The 9,393-nt window shown below is 41.4% G+C and overlaps 1 protein-coding gene across 1 annotated transcript; it reads left to right on the top strand.

Moving 5' to 3' along the window:
* The first annotated feature begins 6,999 nt into the window (after window positions 1–6,999).
* On the top strand, window positions 7,000–8,525 carry LOC113349344 (transcription factor KUA1-like). The gene is made up of 3 exons (XM_026593317.1): window positions 7,000–7,506; window positions 7,610–7,806; window positions 7,917–8,525. The coding sequence occupies exons 1-3, from the start codon at window positions 7,143–7,145 to the stop codon at window positions 8,304–8,306; spliced, it is 951 nt and encodes a 316-aa protein (XP_026449102.1). The 5' UTR covers window positions 7,000–7,142; the 3' UTR covers window positions 8,307–8,525.
* Window positions 8,526–9,393: the final 868 nt, after the last annotated feature.

Here is a 9,393-nt window from a genome sequence, read left to right as displayed (position 1 = left end):
CTCCCTTCCATTGTGAAATCCTACGATCCTCCTTATCACGGTCGTAAAGATGATGTCGAGTTGGCTGCATTCTTATCGTACTGGCTAATTCATGACTTCTTTGAGTGTTCTCCTAGGGATATTATCCTGGAAGATGTTTTTCGATTAGCTGTTAAGATGGTTCGCGGGGTTAGCTCCCATGTTTCTGGGCGGTGTGTATCGTCATTTGGATACTCTTATTGCGGATATAAAAGCCGCAAACAGCTCTCAGCATGTGATCGAAAGTTTTGTGCCTACAAGTTTTTTGCAGATGTGGTTCTGGGAGCGTTTTCCTGTTAGTAGGTCTGAGGTTAATACATTAGCCATAAGGAGTGAAGGAGTCGTCAATACTTCTGGGCGAGTACGCCCTACCCCCAAATTCGGCTCCCCCGGACTGCTCTGTATGAGAAACAACATATAAAGAAGAAGACCGATGAATTTATGTGGATAGTAGATGATTTGCAATCGTTCCGGGCATGCCCATACGATGATGTTCCTCGGTCGGCTTTGTTCATTGGTCCTTCGTTTCTTTTCTTTGGTGACTCATTAGATTCGGAGAACTCTGATCTTGATGATGATGAATGGGATTTCGTGGCGATGGCTACCCCGGGATTCATCCCGGGTTATTTTGAGGGGAGGTTTTGTGTTGTTGGTTAAAATGTTGACAGGGTTGCTAGGCAATTAGTTTATGATCAAGGTTTGGCGTCTATACAGGACCCGATGTTTCCCCCGGATGATGATATTGAATTGGTGAAGAATTGTTATCAACGGTTTGTCTTTAAACCTGATGGCCCTCGGTATTGCCGTGATCGTTCTTTCGTTATGTCAGTTCCCTCGACTAAAGTTCCCCCGAAGTTTACACAAACCTGGTGTACAAACTGGTATAATCAATTGACCCGGATGATGGAGTTCGTGTGTGATATTGCTGATCCTGCGGGGGGCGGTTAGCCCGCACGAATTGAAGGCCCGGGGTCATATCAAGCTTGCTCCAGAGATTGCTGCTGCTGCCGGTATAAAGTCCGGGTCAAGAGGGAAGAATAGCGGGGTTGCTCAGAAGGGGAAGAATAAAATTGTTGTCATTTCCCAGGTGAATTTTCAATTCTAAGTTCTTCTTTTTTTTTTCTTTTTTTTTTTTTACTTTTCATTGTGCATAGCTGATGCGTGGTTGTTCATTGTTGAAGCCTTTGTCGTGGCCCCGATTTAGGATTCCAAATAGTGGAGAGTCGGCAACATCTTCCGAAGGTCAAGGAGGTAGAATTGGTTTTTTGCATAGTTTGTTTAAGCATCATGGTTCCACGTGGTTGTCATAAAGTTTGTAAAAATTCAGTCAACGTACCATCCACGTCATTCATGTTCCTCTGTCTTATAAATAGGCTGCTTTGCATGTCGAAAGAGAGCGAGATTGTTTAGTTTATCATTGAAAACCTCTCTCTTGCTGCTGTAGGTTCACAAGTTGGTGAGACGTTGAGTCCTCGACATTCTTTTTCCGGTTCAAGTTTTCTGGTAAAACATTGTACACTTCAGTTTTTATTTTTGAATCTCTCTTCCGGATGGTGATTCATTGCGTCCTTGATTTTGTTCATCAGGGTGTAGCCATGGGTCGTGCTGAGAAGTCGGCGGAACAAAACAATTCCAGGAAGAGGAAGCAGCATGGTGGTCAGATGATGTCTGGGTCAAGGTATCCTGACCCAATCCCTCCTCCGGCTATAGGCATCCCCAGTTCATTGGTTGGCCAGGCCACCTGGTTTGCTTTCAAGGGGAATGCAGCTACTGTGGTCGGTACTTACTCTCATTATATTCCAGTCTACAACTTTCTTGTGCCCCCGGAGTTGAGAGAGTATTATAAAGAGGTTGTGGAGAGCCATGGTCATGTGGCAAGTACAGAGGTGCTGTCAGATCGGAACACTTTGATATCCAGTGTGTCCACTTTGGTTGCTGCCGCTAAGGAGATGGTTGAGTTTGGTGATGTGTTTTCTTCTGTTACCATTTTGGAGGCGTGGAGAAGTAGTTTCGGTTTGCCGCAACTGTTGCATTTTAAGATGGGTTGGATTGAGGAGTTGTTCAAGGAGTTGGAGGATAGGAGGGCAGGTCGTCAGCTAGTGCTTCCGGGTGAGATCACGAGCTTGAAAGCGGAGGTGAAGGCGGAAACTCAAATATTAAAAGAGCAACAGAAGGAGCAAATGCGGATAACTGCTGAGGCGTCTAGGATTGCTGCCGAGGTTTCTGCCGCTTCTTCGCGGCTGGAGTCGAAGCGGAAGGAATTAGCTGACAAGGAAGCTAAGTTAGCTAGTTTTGAATGACGTTGTTATGTCCAATTTGTTGCCATTCTGTCCTTGGATTTCGTGTCATGTCTTCTCTCTTTCTCATTGCTAAACATTATGGATATGTTTGTGTGTTTATCGGATATTTTGGGTAATTTCACAATCTAATTTGGTTAACGTGTATGAATGGATTTATAAACAGATGTATGCTTTGATTGTGTATTGTGTTGATTTGTATTGGTAAAACCATTGCTTGAAAATGTCGAGTCGTGTTAGACTCATTCTGGAGGTATCTTTGCTGACTCGGTTGATTGGTGTGTTAGAATTGGTCATTAGTCATTTCAGATGTTTATCAGCGGAAGATCAAGATTCAATTGCAACAGCGGAAAGTAATCTGACCAAATCATTGCAGACAAGATCTTTGGTGGATGTGTCCAATGATGATGTTCGTCTCGCACAGAAGGCATAGCGGGTTGCGTTCTTTTCCTTGTTCGGTATATGGAGATTGCTTTGTGTCATTCAAGGATTGCTTTATTTCAAGCGCGTGATGAATTGGCTAGTCTCATTTGATGTTTGTAATCTTCTCTTTCTTTATATATTTTTCTGTATGCTCGTGTCTTGTGTTTTGAACACGCCTTTAAAGTGGTAAGCCGGGGTTATGAGCCTGGATGGTTATAAACCAAATGGGTAGTCTAAGCTTGTTAGTGGGGATGGTTTAAACCCTTTAGTCATTATTTTAAGATTTTCTTTTATACAAAGATACTGTGGTTAGATTCTGGATCCTTTCTCGGATTTAGTCGTGCAGGATGAGGTTATCCATGAGGTGGTTGCATTACTCTCTTTTGGTGATTCTAAGTCACCCTTCTAAAAGAGGTAAAGGATATAGAAAGACTGTAGAATAAGTGGATGAAGCCTTTTATTAAATGGCATTGTTGTTTACAAGGATTAGAATTATTCATTTTCCGTGAGCCCCAAAGTATTCCCCCCTTTGCTTTTAGGTGTTTCTCATAGGGAGTCTTATTGAAGGATTTGTTAATACACGTTCGGCTTTCTTATCGTTTGTAAACATGTCCACCGTCTGGGCGGGTTGTTTTCCGAAACTGCCTCCTCTCATCCTTATGAACTTGTGTGCGCTTAACAGAAGTATCCGCGACCGGGTTGGCACAGGTAGTTTCCCAATCCGAGATCGGGGTCGAGTATATGTGTGTAACTACCTCGCTTGGTTCACTTAATCCGTTGTAAAAATCCGCTCTGCCAAGTGTGCCTCCTCAGTCGTAAATGGGTTGACCGAGGCTGGGAATCGCTTCTGCTTCTGTTTCAGAATGAACTTAATGCACTGGTGGTAGGTAGACGGCACAACCCCGTGTTTGTGCAGCCACGACCTCCCCAGGAGTAGATGGTAAGCTGGGTGCACATCCATGACATAAAAGGGTTCACTAGCTTGGATAGGCCCTACTTAGATATTCAATTTGACGGTCCCTATTGTTTGTTGCGTGAGTCCTCCAAAACCTTGAATGTTAGTGGTGAATTTGTTGATGTCTTCTTCCTTGACTCCGATACTCTCAGCAATGTGTAAAGGAATTAGGTTGAGTGACTCTCCCGTGTCGATGAAAGCTCTCTTGAAATTATGCTTTCGGATTCCCAATGTAACATATAAAGGCCTAGTATGATCACAATCCGATGTTCGGTCTTTTTCTGAAAAGGTGATGATGTCAGTAGGAAGTGGGTATCGACGATCTAGGTATTGATGTATTTCTTCATTCGCGGCTATCCTAGTTAATATGATTGACGCGATTTGACGTTGCTCAGCGGTGAAATTTAAAGTGTCGAAGAATGCTGCAAACAACGGTTTCTTGGCGACTGCGGCCGCAATGTATTCATAATTGTCCGCTTCAGACACAACAGATACTTCCTCTGATGTTGCTACAGGATCTTCATGCGTGATCGTGAAATCTTGCCGTGGTAATGGATCCTTTTGGATGTGCATTTCCGGGCCGAAGTCGAGTTCCCCACTTCTTTGCATGTTGTGGATTTTCCACTTGAAAGTTCTGCAATTTTTGGTTGCGTGCTCTACCTTTTGGTGAAAATGGCAGTACCTTGGGTGACATCTATCTTGTTCTGTTGGTTCTTTTGCCGGGGATAGAAGGGTTTTATCCCCATCTTTAAACCATTCTTCCAAAAGTTCGATCGCGACTTCTAAGGGGCATGGGAAGTCTGGCGGTTCAACTGTCTCACTTGAGTCGCTGTTCCTCCTATAACCTTTCCCGTATCTAAAATTAACTGGTATCTTCCCTTGACCATTAGTTCTTTCGTCTTTCGCGTATGCCACTGAGTGCCCCCATTGCTTGACTTCAGACTCTTTGAATTCCGCTGCATCGTCTGCCCGGGAACATGTGTTTTCGAAGACAACAAAAGTTTCTAATCTAACAGCTGACAGGATAAAGCTGAGTTCTGCTGGCAGTCGACTGATGCCTATCTTGACAAGTTCTCTCTTGGGAATTTTCACATTGCTACGCAGACACTCCCCCCGGAAACTCTTAGCAAAATCTAAATATTTTGCTCCCTGCTTAAACTTATGGTTGCAAATATCTGAGATAGTAAGTTGTTTTTGTAGAGAGTAGAACTTTTTCATAAATTGAACTCATGTTTAATCCCATGACGAGATATTGTTTTCTTCGAGTCCCACAAGCCAGGAGAAATCTGCCCAGGTGAGTGATTTTCCAAACTCTCTGCGACAAATAAAATTATTTGTGGCATGCCCGTTCAGACTCATAAGGAAGCGAAATACATGTTCCGTCGCATTTCCTGAACCATCAAATAATTGAAATTTAGGTTGTTTGTGCGCTAGTGGCATCGAATTGTCCAATAAGCCTCGGGTAAAAGGGGATTGCATAGTGAAGTTTGCCGTGGGTTGGGTCAGTCCATAGTGCTCCTCGAGGTATTTGGAAACATGTTCCTCCGTCATAGCGTCTTGATCCGTTTCCCTGATGGGTTGTCCCTCTAAGTTTCGAGAGCCCTCTTTCAGCATATGGACAGACCCCGGTGTCTCGCTCCGCTGAGGGTTCAACCTCACAGATGAAAGTCGTCTCCTAAGAGGATTCCGTTGAATTCTGCTTTGTAGTAAGAGTGGATGCTGAGGAACCTCGATGGGCTCAGAATCTTCGTCGTCGCCCCCAGGTGGTAGAGAAGATATTTTTTCCATTAGGACCAACCTCCTCTTGTCTAAGGTGGCCAACTCTTGGCGCATTTGTTGTATCTCGAGCTGACGCGGGTCGAGTGATGGTTGTTCGTGAGCTGGTGTATTTGGTTTGTTTGCCCCAGTTGGCACTTGTTGGATTTCTTCAACACGCCTAGACACAGTCCCGGGTAGATTTGTTTGACCCCCTGACTCTTCCGCCAGTGGCATTCCAAACTCAGGATTTATTTGTCAACTCGACGTTCTATGTGCACCCGATACTATTGCCGGTCCTCTCGTTTCTATAGCGAGAGGTTCCGGGTCTATATCATTCAAATTATTTCTAGACGGGGACTCCATCAGAATTATATTGGTGTCGAGGACTAGTCCCCAGTGAAGTCGCCAAATGTAAACACCCAAATATTATTATAGGATAATGGAGACTAATCCCAACACACAATACAATTATCTGGAGCACTTTGACTTTCTCTTGGAGGATTATCTCCTTTTATAGGCAAATCCTTACATCTAGATACCATACACGTGTACTTTTATGCCTTTCTTAGTAAATCTTCTATTATTAGCCGTACACATGTACTATTACAATTATGATCATTTAGGCACTCCACAGTTGTTATCCTTGAGGCAACCTCCCTCTGGGGCAACTTATTTGTGTCACGAGCCCGCTTGTGGCAACCCCGGCTCTGCCAATGGCGGCTTCAGCTCATACACGGAGCCCCCATTGTTGTCTTCGACTTCTGGTTAAAATCATGTATTTACAGAAAGTTTCATTTTTGTTCGGCAGTTTCTTCTTCCATTTGAACTAATTCCAACTACTTAAGTTACCTACCTTCATGTTAATTACTTATCAATAATTCTTGACCCATAACCCCCAAGATGGTCAAGTGGCCGGACATTAATTCACCTCACAATCACAAACTGAGGTTCAATTCTTCCTGGTGTTGGCCAATCCAACAACAATTTAATTAAAAGAGTTATCACAAGAAACCCTAGAGATTTCTCCATGTGATTGTACCAGGATATATACTAATCATTAAAGACAAGATTCCTTCGGGTTCTATTACTATAGGACTTTTTTGTGCGCTGTCAGTTTGATCTAAGAAATTCCTCTTCCACGGCTATGTAATTTGGACGGAGGAGTACTAATCAAGTTAATTAGAGACTTCTTTTCAACTAGCTAGTTTTGGGTTTGCTTAACATTTTGATAACTTGCTATCAGTCATATCTTTGAGGTCTGCTCCAAAACAGCTCTCTTGAGTTGTTTTTGCTTCACATATGACCTGAAAAAATGAAAATGACACGCTTTGAAATATATCTCAGTCAACTTTTCATATTTGAACAATCAACTTTTATAGGTAAATTTGCATCTTTGTAAAGAAACTAGGACACTAGAGAGAAATATACTAAAATAGAGACAAAGAAATAGAGGTGTTAATATATCTATATATAATAATGGGCACATGATACATCCAATCCTTTCCTAGATTAGTGTTTGTAAGTAAATGAATCAACCAACCTCATCCCATCACAATATATAAAGACCAAACACCATATCAAGTTTTCTGTGAAACAACTCTAGTCTCCCTCTTTCTCTTTCTGCCTTCTCTGACTCTTTTGTAGGCGTTGGTTGTTGTTGTTTGATTTTGATTCTTCTTGTCTTAGTGAAGATGGCAAGAAAATGCTCACATTGTGGGAACATGGGTCACAATTCAAGGACTTGTAGCAATTACAAAGGAACAAATGGTGGTACTGGTATTGGTAGTGGACTCAAACTCTTTGGTGTTCAACTTGACATACATACTTCTCCTCCTCCTCCTTGCTCCTCTTCTTCTTCTACCTCTTCTACAACTTCTTCTTCATGCTTCTCTTCATTAATTCCCATGAAGAAAAGTTTCAGTATGGATTGTATATCTTCTTCATCAGCTTCTTCTTCGTGTCGCGTTTTCGTCAATAGTAATGATGAGACAATTTCTCATGGAGGGTATCTTTCTGATGGTCTCATTGCAAGAAATCATCAAGAACGAAAGAAAGGTATAATATTATTAGTTGTATTAATTGTGTTCCGAATATGGTTTCATTCTCTTGAATTTCAATTTTTCAAGTCATCTAAATGATAGTTTGTTTTGATGTTCAGGAGTAGCATGGACAGAAGAAGAACACAGGATATTCTTAACTGGTCTTGAAAAACTTGGCAAAGGTGATTGGAGAGGAATTTCAAGAAACTTTGTAACTACCAGAACTCCAACTCAAGTTGCTAGTCATGCCCAAAAATATTTCCTTAGACAAACTAGTCTTAACAAGAAAAAACGCCGGTCAAGCCTCTTCGACGTGGTACGTATATAACCCTCCGGCCAGCCGGCCGTATCTTCTTTTATTAAATATTGATTATACAATCATTTTCAAACTGAATCTGATGTTTTATGCGTTTGTATGTTTCACAGATTGGGAGTTGCAGTAGCTCTGATGATTTTTCAAGTCTAACACTAGATGCAAAAACAGTACCCCAAAAAAGTGAAGTTCATCAAAGAATTAGTATTCCTCAGCCTATGATAGACACACATTCACCAGTAAAAACAGCGACAACAAGGAATGATCAAGATAGAAACTGTACTCGGTTTTCGCCGAGTTATACTCCGGTGCCGTTATGGGGAAATGTTTCATTTCAGCCTCAACCTATATTATCTTCGTTTGTAACAGTGCCTGAGTTTCGAACAACAACACCAAATCTAGAGCTTACACTTGCTGCTCCAAGATCATTGGATCAAAATCAATCCTCAACAACAACAGCAACAACAAGATCTCTCTTAACTGGACCAATTAGTGTTATCTGAAACCTACAAAAAGAACTAGCTAGCCCAAGACAATATTGAATCAAGCAATATCCGGTTGTTAAATGTAATCAAGAAAGACAAAATACAACTCTTGAAGGAAGTTGGTTACGGCCACTATTATAAATAGATTAGAATTTTGATAATTCCATTTGTAAATTCCTGTTATGATGAGTAAATCTTTTGGGGCTTAGCTGTTTAATGATTCAGCCTTTTTGCGGACGTCCAGTAAGGTCACTGTGTGATGATACGAATAAGTAAACTCAATCTTGTTATCGTTTCTTGTGAAAAGGAAACCCACCTTATTCATGTCCGCTATACATTCCACAATAGTTCATGAAAAACTATCTCCCTCTTGCTTGCATCTTCAATAATTAATTATGCCTGCATCTGACTTGGGTCCTAGTCAAATGAAATGTCTGACTCGATTGTCACCGACTTAAATACATTAAAATAAAATAATACTGTAATATTAACAAACACTCCTCCAATCCGGTTCAAGGTTCCTTTCTAGTGGTACACTGGGAAGGATAAGGAAATGAAAACCGACCAAATTAAGGCTATCCACAGGTTAGGAAGCAAGCAAGATTCCATTAATTCTTGCTTTTCTTGTTTCTTGTTTTTTGAATTTTTGAGGTTAATTACTTAGATTAGGCCAACTAATTCTCTCTTTGTCAGGAAACTTGAGATAAGAGGGGACCTTTTTATGGTTTGGACATATTTGTCTTTCTTTGGTATCTTGTTATTCTCTCTAACTACATTTGAAGTGATACTTTTGGTGTTTCTTAAGAACTTGATGATGATCAAGTGTGAGTCCTAAATAGAGTGCTTCCATTTTTATCATGCAGCCATGTTCATTTACTCTGAGTGACTTTACGTAGAAAGTGGCCGGTCTGATATGTAAATGTCATGGATGGGTGGATTCTAGATATCCAACTCAACACTTGAGATAAATTATGGGAGAGACTTCGATAGGCTAGATGCACACATAATGTTAGGCGCCTAGAAATCCCTTGGAAAGTTGTCACAAGTGTAAGAACGCTCAGTCAGGGCTGAAACACGACATTCTCAATATATGTTAACGGGCTAA

The sequence above is a fragment of the Papaver somniferum genome, chromosome 2, assembly GCF_003573695.1.
Source record: "Papaver somniferum cultivar HN1 chromosome 2, ASM357369v1, whole genome shotgun sequence".
Classification (NCBI taxonomy): Eukaryota; Viridiplantae; Streptophyta; class Magnoliopsida; order Ranunculales; family Papaveraceae; genus Papaver; species Papaver somniferum.
Note: the sequence above shows the minus strand (reverse complement) of the source record. Positions and strands in the feature narration are given on the sequence as shown.

Excerpts from the sequence above, each read along its gene's own strand:
- LOC113349344 (XM_026593317.1), top strand. The coding sequence starts at position 7,143 with ATGGCAAGAAAATGCTCACATTGTGGGAACATGGGTCACAATTCAAGG. Across the intron at positions 7,507-7,609 it reads TCATCAAGAACGAAAGAAAG|GAGTAGCATGGACAGAAGAA; the intron begins GTATAATATTAT and ends TTTGATGTTCAG. Across the intron at positions 7,807-7,916 it reads GGTCAAGCCTCTTCGACGTG|ATTGGGAGTTGCAGTAGCTC; the intron begins GTACGTATATAA and ends TATGTTTCACAG.